This window comes from Leptonychotes weddellii, chromosome 12 (genome assembly GCF_054177405.1).
Source record: "Leptonychotes weddellii isolate Sample4059 chromosome 12, ASM5417740v2, whole genome shotgun sequence".
Taxonomy (NCBI): Eukaryota; Metazoa; Chordata; class Mammalia; order Carnivora; family Phocidae; genus Leptonychotes; species Leptonychotes weddellii.
In genome coordinates this window covers 43,713,198-43,731,343 of record NC_138380.1, presented here as the reverse complement: position 1 = coordinate 43,731,343, position 18,146 = coordinate 43,713,198, and the positions used below count along the sequence as shown (strand labels likewise).

The window sequence follows — 18,146 nt, the reverse complement described above, 5'->3', positions numbered from 1 at the left end:
CCAAGACCACCCCCAGGTTTAGGGCTTCACTAGAAGGACTCAGGACTCAGCATATAATCATACTCTTGGCTATTATTTGTTACAGCAAAAACGATACAAAGCAAAAGCAGCCAAGGTAAAAGGTACATGGGGCAAAATCCACAGAAAACCATCGTGTAAGCTTCAAAGAATCCTCTCTCAATGGAGTCACATGGGACACACTTAACTCCCTGGCAATGAGTTCTGATATGTAAAATGTTGTCTGCCAGAGAAGCTCATTAGAGACTCAGTGCCCAAAGTTTTTTGACTTTTATTTTTTTTTAAAGCTTGCTACTCTTGTTTTTCTTTTTGAAGACTTTATTTATTTATTTGTCAGAGAGAGAGAGCACAAGCAGGGGGAGTGGCAGGCAGAGGAAGAAGCAGACTCCCTGCTGAGCAAGGAGCCCAATGTGGGACTCCATCCCAGCACCCTGGGATCATGACCTGAGCTGAAGGCAGCCGCTTAACTGACTGAGCCACCCAGGCGTCCCCAAATTGTTTTTGTTTTTGCTTTTAATATTTTATTTATTTGAGAGAGAGAGAATACGCATGAGGCGAGGGGTGCAGAGGGAGAGGGAGAAGCAGACTCCCTGCTGAGCAGGGAGCCCAAGATGATGTGGGGCTTTGATCCCAGGACCTGAGCTGAAGGCAGATGCTTAACGAACTGAGCCACCCAAGCACCCCTCAGTACCCAAAGTTTTTATTGGGGGCTGGTCACACGGGCACCCTCTGCCTAGCACAAAATTCCAGACTCCAGAAGGAAAGCAGGTGTTTGGTATTAATTGCATCATTGGTACAAAGCAGTTTAAGTACAGTGAGCCATTCTTATTAGTTAGGGTGGTGGGAAACCTTCCCAAATCCAAGTTCCCAGACGCTAGCCAAGGGCTAACCTTGTAAGGAGACCTTTCAAAGGATAGCATTTGATTTGCCAAGGTAACTCTTTTTTTTTTTTTGAATACTTGAGGAAGTACAAGTAAAGGAGATCTCGTAGAATAGGTCTAAGGCAAAGTCCTTAAGGGAGAGCCAAGAGTCTGAATCTGGAGCTCCCAGACATATTGTCAAGCCCAAAGTGAATGAGAATGAAAACCCAAATGGGAAAGCAAAGCAGGAATCTGACTGAATTAAAGCCCACTGAGGGTTTTGATCAGAGGCGATTGATCCCAAATGCTGCGTGCCTTGGGTACCGCACCTGGTGCGCAGCTGAATCAACTGCTTAAAACGAAAGAGTCAAGCCTGGCAAATGCTCTCCAGATTATCCCCACAACATGACAAGGACACATCAAGGAAGAAAGCCTGAGACTGCGCATTGAGGTGAGTTTTGGTGGTGAAAGCCAGCGCCATGCCAGGCTTCTGGGCCTCGCCTTTTCCACTGTCCCAACCTCTTTGGTACCCGCCAGAGTCTAATGTCTCTACGGCGTCTGACACATATCTGAGCAACCTTTCAGACGGTCAGAGGCTGACTTCTGTGGACAGTATTCCCACAACATATAGCCAACTGTTCCTACAACTGTCCACGCTTGGCAGCGCTCTGGAGAAACTCTGACGGTAGTGTGATCTGGGAGAAAGGAAGTCCTCCCGTGCAACTCTAGCCAGTTGTATGTCCCAGGAGACAAAGCTTGGATCCAGGCCTTTCTGCTGTGCCAGGATGCAAACTGAGAAGGCCACTGGGACCCTTTCAAGAGAACTAATTTGACTCATTAGGGGATCTAATAGTCCCATATGCAACATAACTTGTTTCATTAGTCAGACAAATAAAGGATACTCTTGGCCAAAAGATAAGTCAGTGATTCTCAAGGAGCTCTTACGCCTTTTCCTGTCTCCTAAGCCTGCTAGGGGGTAGGGTCATACAATTTAATCATAAACCACCTTTTTTTTTCCCCTCTGGGCCTATTTCAGGCATGATGGGGCTACTGATAAAGATAATTTATGTGTCATCTGTTCCTGCTCACACTTTGCACTGAACACTCAACCATGCACCTGAAAGATGCACCTGCAACCACGTACCTGCAAAATGTGGTGGAATAGTACAAACCATCAAATGGTTTCCTTTCCTACAGCAGGGCCCCATACTTGTAAGCCCATATTTGTAAGGCATTTTAAATCCAGGTCCAAGTCTGTTTCCCCTCACCCCTAAACTCATGGCCAAGAATCTATGAACCAAGTGCTAGAATATTTCAGATTCAGGCCATCCTCTTAATAGGGCAGTTCCCCTTAGTAGAGCAAACTTCACACTATGGAATTTTTCTCTGAATCCATTCAGCCAGCACTTAAAATACCCATAACAATTATGGGTTTCACTCCAAGTAATTCTCCATTATTCACTTCAGTCACCATTCCAGCAAACTACCTAGAAGAATTCCATGGAGCCCAGAAGAAAACGTCAGGCTTTTTGGGATCTAAATGATTAGAATCTGAAGTCTGAAATATAGTCAAACAATAGTTGTCTTGGGATGCCTGGGTGGCTCAGTCGTTAAGCGTCTGCCTTTGGCTCAGGTCATGATCCCGGGGTCCTGGGATCGAGCCCCACATGGGGCTCCCTGTTCAGCAGGGAGATTCAGACCGTTCCTCCTGTTTGTGCGCTCTCACTCTGTCAAATAAACAATAAAATCTTTAAAAACAACAACAACAATAATTGTCTTGTACGTGACACACATGAAACTTTCAGCTTTATTTGCGTTATACAGGCCTTCAGGAATATCATCTCTTGCTGGGCATACTATGAAAAACAGATAAGCCAAAAGTTTTAGAATTGCTGTTCTTTCCCTTGAGAATACCAATATTTACTCTAAATTGGCCTAGATTTAGAACAGACAGAATGTCCATAGTAATTTTAATTTGATCCTGTTATTAGCAAGGAAATATTCTGTTGCTTATTTGTCAGGCTTTTTGTGGGCTTCTTTCTATAATTTTTACATTGTTTCTTTGTAGCAAATCACTAGTGAGAGAAAGTTAAATCTAATGAATTAATTCTACTTTGGAGTTTGTAAATTATTGTACATTAACCACAATGACGTTTATTCTACAGTCTCTCCAAGCCTGATACTCTTGAGGGATATAGTACTATTCCCCCAGTGCTTATATCCTAAGTTATAGGATGATCTAACAAATGACCAATTCTGTATCAAATGAGAGGGCTTCCTGTAAGTCATATCTCTTCAAAAGACATATCATGATCATTATTGTCAGGCTTTATTCTGTTTGTTGCTGCAGAAGAGAAATTAACTGGTTTTCTTTGACAATAATTTGATGTAAACTGGGATGATTTTGTTCAGGCAACAGTGAAAAGACTTTCATAACAGCACTGAGGAAGATTAGGGTGGGAATAATGGTTATTGTTGGTTGATACCCATATCCATCTCCACTTCCTGGCTATATCTTAATTGAGGTAACCAGTATGACTCTTCACGTGTGTGCCGGGGGAAACTGTCACACCCAGTTCCAGAGCAAGGCTATTTTGAACAAAGGGTAATGCCATCACCCTCATTAGGGTGACTGGGTCTGGAACCCAGACCTAAGCTGATCTGCAGGTGGCAATTCCTCTGGTCCCAGGGACTGGTTCAGGAGCAACACATAGGTTTTTTTTTTTTTTTCTCTCTTATAAATATGCATTAGAACATCTGATAACACGGGCAAAGGGCTTTGAGATTAATTTAAAATTAAACCAAGACTGGATTTCCTGCACTCCTGGCAGGAAATTTATCTAAAACATCTGAATACCCAAATGTCCTTGAGAGTGGTGGCGGCCACGGGCACCCCAGGCCCCACAGCCGCCTCAGTCCCGGGGCACCTTGAAATGGTCCTTCTCTTTGCAGATGGCCCTCATGGTGGTCACGGGGTCAGTCTCGCCAGCATGCTGCTGTACGGTCTTCTCCCTCACTCTCATGAACGGGTTGTAGGTGAACTCCTCCGTGATGGTGGATGGCACCGTGGGCTCCCCGATACTGTACTTCTCCTTGGCCCAGGCCAGCTTCTCCTGGATGGCAGCGTTGTTGGGCTCTACGTGCCGTGCGAACTTGAGGTTGTTGATGGTGTACTCGTGGCCACAGTACACTCTTGTGTCTGGAGGGAGCCGGCCCAGGATCTCAAGTAGGGCTTTGTGCATCTCATCCGCTGTCCCTTCGTAGAACTTCCCACAGCCAGCCACGAATAAGGTGTCACCTGTGAACACAGCAGGAGGCTCAGAGCTGCTGGGCTTGCTCACAAAGTAGCAGATGTGTCCAGAAGTGTGGCACGGTGTGGACAGGCACTTGACGTTGAGAGACCCCACCTGCAGTGTGGAGAGGTGCGTGACCTTGTGAGTCAGGGCCCCGATCCGGTCATCACCCCCGCACACCTTCAGCCCAGGCTCCAGCTTGACCAGCTTCTCGTTCCCGCCAGCGTGGTTAAATCTTTAAAAAAATAAAACAGGGGTGCCTGGGTGGCTCAAATGGTTAAGCATTTGCCTTCGGCTCAGGTCATGATCCCAGGGTCCTGAGATCGAGCCCTGCATTTTGCTCCCTGCTCAGTGAGGAGCCTGCTTCTCTCTTTCCCTCTGCTACCCCTCTGCTTGTGCTCTCTCGCTCTCTCTGTCAAATAAATAAGTAAAATCTTTTAAAAAAATAAAAGATGCATACACTTTTTTTGGGACATGGAAAAATATTTAATGTCTGTAGGTTTGCCTAATCCTCCCATTCCTGTTTTGATTTGACAGCCTCCCCAAAACTGGCAGTACCAGAGAAAATATGGGCACTTTTTCTCAGCAGGATTTAAAAACCATTAAGGCCCTAGTTTTCTCGACTTGGAAATGATTTCATGCGAGATCATTCAACAGCATACCTCAGGCCTCTCTGCTCAAGGGAAAAAGCTTCCCAGTTCTACAGGACCCTTAGGTCTTCTCTTCTTCTGCAGCCTAGTGCTGGGAACTGTGCAGGTGGAAATTGTAGTAGTCTCGGGCACTGCACAGGTAGCCCCAAAAAACAGTGGGGAGCATCATGAAGGCAGAGAACTTCTTGTAGCCAATGTCAGCTTGTTGCTTGGCAGTTGGCAACTGCCTCTAGGACTTAGCTCCCTATGTGAAAGAGGGTACAGCACGCCCAGCACAGCACAAATCCACTCACTGAGCCAGATGCATACATTTTTTACATCATAGTCAAATAGATTGTTTTTCCTTATGTTATTCCAACTGCTCAAAATTATACTGCATTTTCGATTGATCAATATTTGGACAGCAGCTTTATTTGAGTTTTGTTTGATTTTCTGGAGCTTCTAATTCTTTCTTTTCTTTCTTTATTTTTTTCCTTTGAGAAATGGAACATGCCTGCTTCACCACATCCAAATATCTTCCAACAACTTATTTATTCTATGTGTAGCATAGAATTTATTTATTTATTTATTTGTTTGTTTATAGTTTCCATTGAATACTTGCTCTAATTTGGAAAGGCTTATTTCTGGGGTCGCCTGAGTGGCTCAGTTAGTTAAGCGACCGCCTTCAGCTTAGGTCATGATCCCAAGGTCCTGGGATTGAGCCCCACATCAGGCTCCCGGCTCAGCAGGGACTCTGCTTCTCCCTCTGACCCTCCCCTCTCTCGTGTGCTCTCTCTCTCTCAAATAAATAATAAATAAAATCTTTTTTTAAAAAAAAGAAAGAAAAGCTTATTTTTAGACCTGCAGCATTAGCAATCATTTGGGATTTCTGTTGATTGAAGACTGGGTTAGTCCCATGTTTTCTGTATTCCAGGTCATTTTCTCTCTGATTTCCCTCCTTGTTTTTTCTCAAATACGACAAATAACTTCCCATGAAAGGGAACTCTGAGTCTTTGAATATCTTTATCTTATTCTATTGCTTACTTGACAGTTTGACTCTAAGTTTCCAACTCCAGAATATCTCTGAAGTTCTACTTGGGCAGACTTTTTTTTTTTTTTTTTAAAGATTTTATTTATTCATGAGCGACAGAGAGAGAGAGAGAGAAGCAGGCTCCCTGCCGAGCAGGGAGCCCGATGTGGGACTCGATCCCAGGACCCCGGGATCATGACCTGAGCCGAAGGCAGACGCTTAACCATCTGAGCCACCCAGGCGCCCTCTACTTGGGCAGACTTATTCCTACCGCCACTCATTGTATCTGCATTGTGGCTTCCTTCCTTCTGTTTAATCCATCACATAATTTCATCTCTTTCCTGGCTTCCATAATTTAAAAAAACAAAAATAAAAAAAATCTTTCATCTGTTGGTGATTCTCATCTTATTCTCTTCAGTCTTATGATTTTATTTCCTTTTTTGATTTTTATTCCTTGACTATCATGTTAATTGCATCCAGACCAAAGAGTGCAGTTTGACATTCAAATGGGAAGCCTTTCCCTAATTCTTCTCATTTGGATTAAAAAAAAAAAGAATTCACCTGTCTGCTTCTTTTCTTTTTTTTTTTTAACTATTTACATATTTTAGACAGAGAGAGAACACAAGCAGGAGGGGCAGAGGGAGAGAAAATCTCAAGCAGACTCCATGCTGAGCATGGAGCCCGATGTGGGGCTAGATCTCATGACCCTGAGATCACGACCTGAGCTGAAACCAAGAGTCAAATACTTAACTGACTGTGCCACCCAGGAGCCCCTCACCTGTGTACTTTTAGCTCATTGTGAGATCTAACCACTTATGTAGTTATGTAAAGTTGAACTATATCAGTGGGATGTCTTCTTCCAGAAATATTAGGCACTTAGCATTTCAGGATGGTTTTAAAGTATTACCATAGATGTCATAGGAATTTACTTGTCTATTTACTATCAAAACATTTAAGGAAATAACTGAATGGGTATTCCTATTAAGCATTGGTAACAGCCTGAACTTTTTATAGCACTGATAGAGTATGACTTGGGATGAAATCGTATTAGTCCGGAACTAAGTGGGTGAGTGGAATGAAATTACTTAAATTATTTATATTTTGTTATTATAAGTAATCCATTATAAACATAAAACTTAAAAGCAGTGGTGTGCTAGTAAATATTTAACAGCCAGCTCTTTAGGGAAAAAAGTATGTATAAATATATGTTTATTATAAATTTGTATAATATGAAGCATGTGTGGTGTACAATTTACAAATAATGAGAAAATGGTAAATTACAGAAACTTGTACCTTCCATATAGCTAATGGATTCTTAGAGCATGCTTGTATTGATTTTTACTAAATTTTTGTATCTCTAGCCAACATATGGTTGCAAATGGACTATGATTTGACAAATGGAGTTGCCTCTCAATCTGCTCTTTTCCTAATAATTCTATGGTCACTAATTCTGACCTATGTAGTCAATTTTTCATGACAGCTTTGCTTAATAACTAACTTGCAAAATTACTGAAAAAATTTTTTTTTAATTTATTTATTCATGAGAGAGAGAGAGAGGCAGAGGGAGAAGCAGGCTCCCAAGGAGCAGGGAGCCCGATGCGGGGCTCGATCCCAGGACCCTGGGATCATGACCTGAGCCGAAGGCAGACGCTTAACCATCTGAGCCACCCAGGCGCCCCCAAAATTACTGAAAATTTAACAGTCAGCTCTCGCAAACTGGTACAAGCCAACTCTAGTAGCCCACTACCTATAACTTCCAGTTCTCTGACCTAGGTATCAAAATGAGGACCCCTCTACCTTTGTTATCCAAATAATACTTCTCTGAGGTCATGAAAATATCTTTCTTCTCTGTAATCCCTGCTCTGTAACCATTCCCCATCTCCTACCGTAAGAAATCCATACCTCAGGAACCTGGTGGTTAGCCCTACTTAGTGGTCTTCAGAAGAGAAAACTAGAAATTCAGCGGGTCCATCAAGGTGGTATATTGGGCTAGGGCTAGGCTGTTGCTGATGTCACAGCCACATGGTGGCACTATTGAAACACAGGTATCACAGCTGCCTCAGTACCCCTCCACACACCAATCCCATCCCCCAGCTTGCTCCGAACCTTGCAAAACTTGACGGTGAACCAGCCTACATCTCTTCTAAAAACCTAGCAACCCTCTCCCCTTGCATACACAGTTCCTTTCAGCACAGGAAATTCCATCAGTGCAAACAAGCCCATTGGCATGCTGCTTGCCTAAAAGTGATGTCACCAGACTTTCCTGTTCCATCTGTCCCAGCAACTTCACTTGTTGACCACTGGTTTTTAGACCTTGTCATTTATATGTTACTGGGAACCTCACTGTCTCAGATTTACCTGTGATGTAAGTAAATATTTGAATACCAGTGCGGGGCTTGGGGAAGCTCAAGCCCTTTTAATAATTTACCTGTCCTTACTTGCCTCTTTCTATCTTTCCCTGTCCACTCTACCCATGTGGCCTGCCAGATTTTGGTCTCTGTTCGATCCCAGTGGAAAAACTCCATTCTTTATCACCTTCCATAAGAAATTCAACAAAACTCAACACTTTTGTATTTGGGCAACTTCATCGAAGTGGTCCCAATTTCATATAAATATCCCAGGGAAGGACTCTAATTGGCCCAGCGTGGGCATGTGCCTACCATGGGCCAGTGTATGGTCAGGAGGATGAGATAGTATAACTGCTAGACTTATACCACATGCCAACTTCTATGATGGGGGAGCAAAAGTGGCAGCCCAGAACCACGTGGAGTAAGGGAAGTATGATATGGTCAACAAAGGAAGAAGAAAAAGCATTAAATTTCCTTACTACCTACAGCCCATTGACAAGTCCTGGAAACAGGCAGAGTGACCTTCCTCTAGGGACTCAGCTGCCTCAATGTTAATACTTTGCTAAGGGCAAAACACAGTCTTAGCCTGACCCTCCAGGATCCTGCAAGTCTACTTTAACATACAAAAATTCCTTTGGAAACTTCCTTTATCTCTACCCCCCCTCCCCCAAGATACATGTGGGCAATCATCCCCCAAGCATATGACCTACTGATACACATCTGAAGGGTCTCATGACTCAGGTTTTATTAGACAGTCATAAATGACCTTTTCCTAACAATAGGTAGCCCCCTCAAGGTCCTGGAAACCTTGCTTCCAAAATTCCTTAGAGACTTATGCTATCCCTACCCCCCTCCCAACCTGAAAATATATAATGGGCCACTCCTCATGACCCCAGTGCCGCTCTTTCTGCCCATGGGTCCTGTCCTTTAATAAAACCACCTTTTCGCACCAAAGAGTCTCAAGAATTCTTTCTTGGCCGTTAGCTTCGAATCCTAACATCTTTTCTACATCGAGTAGAATACTCCAGGGGAAATGGGGAAATGGTACCTGAAGATGAAAGACAGAGTGCTGAAAAAACAAAAACAACAAACACCTGCTTCTGATGGAGATCTGGCCCTTCCTGCCCTTCCTCAGGGCTAGCTCTTTTGGGATGTTTTTACCATTCCCGGAGAAGAACAGGGAAAATAATGCTTTGTGGGAAAGAATTTTAAAATGAACACATATTTAACATAAAGTAATGCCAAAGAATGTCCTTTGAAGTATTCCTTTGACATAGTTGCTTTTCTATTACGAAGGTTAGATTTTTGTACAATTGGTATTCTCAAAGTGGAGCACAATTTTTGCATGCTTTCAACCCCTCTGACATGCGGTATTACTTTACGTTTTCACTTAATGTCTATATGTTTATTAATTGAATTTAAGTAATTATTATTATTATTTTTAAAGATTTTATTTATTTATTTTTGCAAAAGAGAGAGAGAGAGAGAACATGAGCAGTGGGGAGGGGCAGAGGGAGAAGCAGACTTCCTGCTGAGCAGGGAGCCCGATGCAGGGCTTGATCCCAGGACCTTGGGATCATGACCTGAGCCGAAGGCAGATGCCCAACTGACTGAGCCACCCAGGCTCCCTAATTAAATTTAAATTAAATAAAAATTTTTTTAAAACAAGAAAGAAATCAATAACTGTGGTGTAGAGTTATATTAAAGAATTAGGCCTATGAGTCATTTATGATCTAAAACCTGCCTCTACCACTTACTAATTGTGGAACCGTGGGCCAATCACTTAAGCTCTCTGAGCTCACTAAGAAGCTCATGAGTAGAATTAGCATGATAACAGAGTTCATATGTTTGTTGTGAGGATTAAATAAAATAAAGCATGTAAAGCACTTGGGGGACAAAAGTTTTCACTTAATGTGATAGAATAATTTAGCACCTTCAGTGGAAACATCAAATCAGAAGATGCCTTATGCCACTTAAGTCGAGGCAAAATAGAATAATTAAATAATCTCATTGCTGTTCCCTCACTCTTACTATACCAGCTATATAATGTTGTGTCTTACAGCCTTCTTCTTCTCTAGAAATTCTGTACCAAAATATGAGACATAGGTCGTGGAATGTGAACTGTTCTGATAATGGGAAGCATTAAAGTAGTTCCCTTCGTCCGACTGAGTTTCTGGAATGCCCAATGCTGTTTGAGTGTCTCATCACTGGAAGGCTATCTTGTAGATTGTATCTTTGGAGCCTACACATTTCTCTTCCAAAAAGGAAGTGTGCACAGCAGACTGGGTACTCATACTCCCGGCATACATGAAGACTCTCCTTTTAAAAACATACAGCGTGGGGCGCCTGGGTGGCTCAGTCGCTGGGTGTCTGCCTTCAGCTCAGGTCATGATCCCAGGGTCCTGGGATGGAGCCCCACATCAGGCTCCCTGCTCAGCGGGAAGCCTGCTTCTCTCTCTCCCACTCCCCCTGCTCATGTTCCCTCTCTTGCTGTGTCTCTCTCTCTGTCAAATAAATAAATAAAATCTTAAAAAAAAAAATCTTCTTTTTGGGGTAAAAAAAAAAACCAAACCACAGCACTTGGATTGTTTTAATGTGATCAATTTCCAGATTCTCGACTTCCACACATCTCTTTCCTCAACAGCCATCCTCCCGAGGGCTGCCAGACCTTTCCATGTTCACCCTACTTCTCTCCTAACTTGAGTCTTCTCTTGGTGCATTGCTCCAGGCTGTAAAAATCTGGGAGGAACTTCCTAAGTGGATAATGGAACACTGCCTCTGAGGGGGCATCCTCCCCTTCCCCACCCCAAAATAAAGCAAAGAAAGCCTCAGGAAAAAGCACTTAAGTCTTATTTTATCTAGGCAACAAATTATTGGCAAGTCTCCACACCTTATCTATATCTCCTCTGTCCCTGTCACATGGAATTAAGATTCGAAATGATATTATCCTAATCATTTAAATTTTAAAATGATAATAAGTCTGATTTAGCTGATCAGTTTGACAACGAAGACTGGCTTCAAAAGTGATATATATATCACTTATATATATATTATATATATAACTTATTCCATAAACCAAATGAGATAAACCTACAGCTCCAAGGACTTGATAAAAAGTGAAAGTGTATATTCAAATTACAATACAGCAGGAAGTACATTCTTTACAATAATTTAAACTCAAGGTGCAACATTTTTAATTATTTTATTGTTTTTTAAGATTTTTATTTATTTGACAGAGAGAGAGAGGGAACACAAGCAGGGGGAGTGGCAGAGGGAGAGGGAGAAGCAGTCTCCCCTGCCGAGCAGGGAGCCCGATGTGGGACTCAATCTCAGGACCCTGGGATCATGACCTGAGCTGAAGGCAGACGCTTAACCGACTGAGCCACCCAGATGCCCAAGGTGCAACATTTTTAGATATCAATGTAAAATATTAAAAGGGATCCTATATTTTTCAAAATTCTTTCAGGATTACATATGCAAAGAATTTTGAAGATCCCTGGTCTCAAGAATGGAAACTACCTCAGCAATTTAAACTCTTTGTTAGGAAAATGTAGCCATATAACTTACAGCTATAATTAACTATGAAAAATCTCCCATTTAAAAGAAGGATGTAAAAGAATATAACATCTTAGTAAAAATTCATACTTAACTAAGCTAACATTTTTCTTATGTTGACTTAATTTTTTTTACTCTTGAGTCTAATCAAATGTGGGTTTCACCCTGTTAAATATAGAATTTGGCCAGAGGACATACTAAAGCTTTCCCTCGCACCATCTTTCAGCCTGTTTGTTTATGCTAGGTGGGAAGTGACTGGTGCTTCAACTCTATTTTCCTGATATTTAAGCCTACGAAGCCTATATTTGAACCCCCACAGACCAAAACTTTCCGATTACAGTTCTCCTGGTGGTGGTCCTCCCCACACACTAAATATCAAAGAAGAAAATAGCAATTTTTCCAGACTCTGGTAGATCCCACGACTTTTTCGACCCGATGGAAAAGAAAATTCCAAAAGCACTGTAACTTTTACCATCCTCTTCTATCTCTGCTGCTTAGATATCCTTAGGGTCATTTAACACAATACGATGCAAAATTAATTACAGAGGTCTGATTCTATTAAATTGCCAGATGGGTTTACTGACCTAGAGCCAAACTGGTTTTTCTACTAACTTGAATTTTCCTCTCTGTTTCTAATAACTGGAAAACGTTGAAACATATAAAGACATTGTAAATCCTTAGCAGCACTGTTTTCTCTGCAAACGTACCCTCTTATCCATTAATTAGCTGCCAACTGAGAGCAAAATTTAGCCAGGGACAGAGAGACCGCTGAGAGCTGGAGAGAGGGAGGAGGAGAGGGGGCTCCAGAGGGCAAAGGGAGCTGTTTGGAGACAGAGTGAGTGTTCCAGGGACACACTTCCTATTGCACAAACTTGCCTTTGGCCAGGCCAGTCCTAGAGGACAAGGCCTTCTTTAGCCACCATATTTGGCCTGGCATAACCTTGCTTGGGGGAGTAGTAGTCATTTCTTGATATGCATTTGGAGCAGAGGGTTCACTTGAATTTTCTTTTTCTTTTTTTTTTTTTTTTAATTTTTTATTTATTTATTTGACAGAGAGAGAGATAGCGAGAGCAGGAACACAAGCAGGGGGAGTGGGAGAGGGAGAAGCAGGCTTCCCGCCGAGCAAGGAGCCCGGTGTGGGACTCGATCCCAGAACCCTGGGATCATGACCTGAGCCGAAGGCAGACGCTTAACGACTGAGCCACCCAGGCGCCCGAATTTTATTTTTCTTAGTTTAATTTTTATTTTCTATCTGTGTTGTGGGCAAAGCCCTTACAGTAACAAATTGACCCAACTCTATCTTTGGTGACAAAGATCTAGCTTTCAGAAAGATACTCTGGCTATCGGACTTGAGGGCTTTCTCTTATTTCCTCTTGTTTTCACAATACATTCAATGTTCTGGCTGTTCCAGCTATGTTTTATGTTTGCATCCTGTAGAGATTTTCCTGCCCACTTATTTGGGGAAGAAAAACTCCATCAATTTTTTTTCAAGAAAATAATCCCCAAAGGGTAATTACATGTTTCCTGGGGTGATAGGAACATTTTCTAGTCTCATCAGCAGAGACTGCCGAGCACAGTCCGTGCACAGTGAATAATTGGTAATGATGACAAAGCCATAAATAAGCAACATTAAGAAGGTGTGGATTCATTATCAGTAGATGATGCAATGCTGAACTTGGGTACGGAGAAGACACAACTTAATTATTCATGTAATATATTTTAAAATGATAAGAGAACCATTGGTTTGTAGAGTAACTCTTTGCCAGCTCAGATTAAATGAAGATTTAAGTGCAGTTAAGTGCATGCTTATGCACTTGAGAATAGACAGAATCCTTTAACCATTTCATACCAGTAAGAACATTGAGGTCACTGAGAACTCGCTGAGACTTTGTCTACACAAAGCCTCAAATTGGTCAGTTTTGAGACATGACTTACAAATCTGTTTTCAGTATCATGTACAAATAACCTTAATTTTAAATATCAACAGAATCTATTTTGTAATTCTTCTGCAGCCCTAAGAAGATTCCCTCAATGCCTCCTCAGGTACTACTCTTGGTACTCCAGGTATTACTGAAAGCTCCTGTTTTCCCCAGCCTTCTAAGGTTAAACTAATAAATACTAAATTATATTCTGGCTTACTTCTTCAAGGTACCAAATCTAGTTTCCCTTTAAAGAATAAGAGGATAGGGGTGCCTGGGTGGCTCAGTTGGTTAAGCATCTACCGTCGGCTCAGGTCATGATCCCAGCGTTCTGGGATCAAGTCCTACATCGGGCTCTCTTCAGCCGGGGAGTCTGCTTCTCCCTCTGCTTGCCACTCCCCCTGCTTGTGCTCACTGGCTCTTTCTCTCTCTCTCTCTGACAAATAAATAAATAAAATCTTAAAAAAAAAAAAAAGAAACACAAATTTAAAGCATTTCCTTTGATGAACTTCTGATCAAGATTGGCAGAGTGAATCCACTCAAAAGGAATATCCCAATGGTACAAACCACCTCCTGCCTTCCACAGCATAACAGAACGTTTAGTAAATTCTATTTAAAAGACAACTCCAAGCTCCGAAATGAGATGGGTAAGGTGGAATACAAAATATAAAATGATATGTCTCTATGCATGTATTGAGAAATAAGAAAAATGATAAAGTTAAATTTATATCTTTTGACTTATAGAGAAGTTCATGATATATTAAGTAAAAATCGTTAAGTGGAGCAATGTGTATAATAGGTTCTATTTCACAGAAAACAGGTAAACCTAAAAATCATTCAATTTCTCTTTTTTCTCTGTGTGTGTGTGATGAACAAATTACATAGGTTTGATTATATTACATAATTTGTGGACAGATATGTGTTAATCTTTTAATGTGCTTACCTTAGACACAGCAGAGATAGAATAGAGAGATGGATCAATTTTTCTTTATATAACTTTGCATTATTTCAGTTGATACAACCAGCCTGTATCATTTTATAATTTGAAAAACCCCAAATTAAGGAAACTATAGAAAATTACATGAGGCTCAGTTTTACATAGTTTCTAGTTCAGGATTCATTTGTAAATGTTCTAAATTTTATCTAATTATAAAAGTAATCAATATTCATTTTAGGAAAACTGAAAAATATAGAAAATCACACACACTGAGAATAAATATCATTAATAATCCCAAACCCTAAACATAAACACTATGAACACTTTTATATAATCATGTCTGGTCTTTTTTTTTTTTCCTATATGTGTGTATGTGTGTATTTTTTTTAAGTCACATACTGTGCCTACCCCACTTTTTAAAAACCTAACAAAAGCAAGTGTTCCCAATAATCAAATATCCTTCTTTAGCAGTGATTTAGTGACCACATTGTATTCTACAAGTGTCATTTAGGATTAGATTGGACTATAACAAAATAACAGTGATTTAAATACAAAAGTAGGGGGAAGCCTAGCTGGCTCAGTCGGTAGAGCATGCACCTCTTGATCTCGAGGTTGTAAGCATGAGCCCCACGTTGGGGGTAGAGATTACTTAAAAATAAAATCTTAAAAAAAAAAAACCCCACAAAAGAAGGCAGATCACTGATAGTAGATTGGCCCCAACAAGTCATGGCTGGCTTCATCATTGCAGGGTCCGGCACAAAATGAAAATGTGGGTCCTCTTGTTTAAAAAGTAGGAGAAATCCCATTACAATACTAAAATATAAAGATTCTTCTCTTCTAAAAACTCTCTCTTGGGGCGCCTGGGTGGCTCAGTCGTTAAGCGTCTGCCTTCGGCTCAGGTCATGATCCCGGGGTCCTGGGATCGAGCCCCGCATCGGGCTCCCTGCTCCGTAGGAAGCCTGCTTCTCCCTCTCCCACTCCCCCTGCTTGTGTTCCTTCTCTCTCTGTGTCTCTCTCTGTCAAATAAATAAATAAAATCTTAAAAAAAAATAAATAAATAAAACAAAATAAAGAAAAATCTAAATTGTTAGTATGAATTTTACCCTTCATCTTTATATTAAGTAATGCCAGTTTTAAATGCAAATATAAAAATATTTCATTTATATGGGCAATCACTAAAATCACATAATTCATGTATCATAACTTGTGCAAGTATTTGTACCTTGTTCTTACCGGGACAGTAACAACGTTACACAAAATTAAATCAACTGTTTTTATTTTACTTCTTGATATACACACCTTCTACCAACACTCTCTATCTTCAGCTTACTGATGAGTAAGAAGGGCTGAAAGGAAAAGGAACTGTGGGTTGCTTGTCTTTCCTTTTCCTTCTATGTCGTCATTTCCAGGGTAAGGTGTTGACCACTACAGGAAAGCAACATGAGTCAGAAATGATACAGGAGGGTTCCTTGATTGTCATGTTTCTAGAAATGCCATTGCCTTCTCTCTGCATAGCAAGTTCTAGTTCAAATAGAAAGTGTAGCCTCTCAGGGCTGTCAGAGACCCAGCTAAATCAGTTGTAGATGTAATACACTTTCCTTAAACTCTCTGAGTCTTGCTGAACTCCAGCTCATTGTGGAACCACAGGAATTCTGAGCTCTTGAGGCTGTATGCAAACAGAGCAACAAGGAACAGCAAACTAGCATATTGCACGCACCCTCTTCTCATGCACATGCTCTGTTGCTCTATCAGACTTCACTTACAAAACACAACTTCAAAGACAAAATTATTAAGAATTTCGAGATGGCAACAATAAAGTGTTAGGCCAAGCTGGAGACCTCCTAAGCAAGGGTCGTGGTATGACTGCACAGTTCGCATGCCCATGAAGCTGGCATGTTCCACCAAGTCTGAAAGGACATGAATTCCTTTTATCTTTTTGCTCCTTTAAGCTCCGTGTGGGGCTTCCGCCCTCAAGGTCAGTTCATGATCTAAATAGGCTGCTGGAGTTCAACATCAGCAGAAAGGAGAGAGGGAGAAGTGCAAAAAGCCAACTCTCTAGGCTGAATCAGTGCCCTTAAGGGGCCTTCTCAGAAGCCCAGCTCTGCTTGCATCTCATCAGCCAGAGCTTAGTCATGGGGCTTTGCTGTAACTTTAAGGGCTGCTGGAAAATGGAGTCTTTTTGTTGGGTACACTGCCACCCTGAATGAAATCAGGCTGTTACTAAGAAGTAAAGGTTAATTGATAAGGATAGGCAACTAATTGTCCTGCCAAGCCAACATAAAGATGTGATTTATTTCATCAAAACTTGATTTTTATTTATGGGGTTGTTTCTGACTTTTCACCATTAGCAACATCATTTACAAACTTTTAAATTGTATAGTACTCTAAACTTTTAAAAACTTATTCCTAGACAACAGGCACATGTCTTTGGAAGAATCTTTCTGTTTATTAAATCAAACTAAACAATATGTACTTAATTAAATTTGCAATGGTTACAACAGTTAAAAACAACAGTTTTTTTTTGTAAAAAAAATGAACAATTAAATGTTTATGTTGTTATTTATTCCTGACATAAACACTGCATGGGGCAAGGAATAGCTAGCTAAAGATAAAGACACGTTAAATTATGTGGCCTTTATGATCCCCTGATCCTGTATAGTACTGTTAACTTATGCATGGCTAGATGACAAAAACCAAAAATGATATAAGCAAGTCCTGAAGGTTGCTGATTTTTTTGAAGACAACTTACTTGTATCTGAATCAATCTTCTGTCAATATCAGGATCCATTGGATCATCTTATGCTAATACTATCTATTTCTAATATTAAATATCAGGATGCTTTCTATAATCTTGTGCTAATGTTATCTAATTCTAATATTGAGTACCTGGATGCATTGTGTCATCTTGAATTAATGTTATCTACTTGAAACACACCAGAACACCAGAAATGAGCTATTGCTCATTTTTACATTGGCATTTGCATAGCATATAATCAGGCTGTTCTTTCACTGGTGAACTCATTCTCTCTTCCGTGCTAGTAACTCAAGACTAAAATAACTTGAATGTTCTTAGCTCATTTGTTTTGTCACATCTTTGCCAAGCTTATCAAATTATTTCCAGATGAAATGAAAAAAAGATTTTATTAGCCTCCAAAACATTTTTATTTGAAGTAAATAACTGTGAAAGAATTTACTTACTCTATTTTTTAACCAATTCTTAAATGACAAGAACTTGTAATTTATTAAACAGAATGGCATCTGCATATTCAGGTTCTAATGTGTGAAGTTTTTCTGAATGAATTTGGGTACAATTAGATTTCTTTCAGAAATGGAACCATTAAAATCTGAGTATTATGAGCAAACTATTATTTATAGAGTATCGTTCTACATACTCTAACATTTTGTCCTTCACATATAAATACCTGGGTACATACACCATCTGAGTGTATAAAATTGAACTACCCGAACACCTTTAAAAAATTAAAGTAAAACATAAAAATGTCTATAAAAAGAAATTCATTAGAGATTTCAAAATATCCGTAAGTGCTAAATAAGGT

At 40.6% G+C, this 18,146-nt stretch overlaps 1 protein-coding gene across 1 annotated transcript; it reads right to left on the bottom strand.

The window, feature by feature from the left end:
- Nucleotides 1–3,651: 3,651 nt before the first annotated feature.
- Nucleotides 3,652–17,377, bottom strand: LOC102729833 (hydroxyacylglutathione hydrolase, mitochondrial-like). Its single transcript, XM_006733027.3, has 3 exons — nucleotides 17,339–17,377; nucleotides 15,920–16,014; nucleotides 3,652–4,406 (listed from the first exon to the last, which is right to left on the bottom strand). Exons 1-3 carry the CDS (start codon nucleotides 17,375–17,377, stop codon nucleotides 3,791–3,793), a joined length of 750 nt encoding a protein of 249 aa, XP_006733090.2. The 3' UTR covers nucleotides 3,652–3,790.
- Nucleotides 17,378–18,146: the final 769 nt, after the last annotated feature.

What these genes read in the sequence shown, in the direction of transcription:
- LOC102729833 (XM_006733027.3), bottom strand. Translation starts at nt 17,377, where the DNA reads ATGGATCCTGATATTGACAGAAGATTGATTCAGATACAA. An exon ending in GAAGATTGATTCAGATACAA is followed by an intron (nt 16,015 to 17,338) that starts GTAAGTTGTCTT and finishes GCTTTCCTGTAG; the next exon opens with TGGTCAACACCTTACCCTGG. An exon ending in TCAGCCCTTCTTACTCATCA is followed by an intron (nt 4,407 to 15,919) that starts GTAAGCTGAAGA and finishes ATTTTTTTAAAG; the next exon opens with ATTTAACCACGCTGGCGGGA.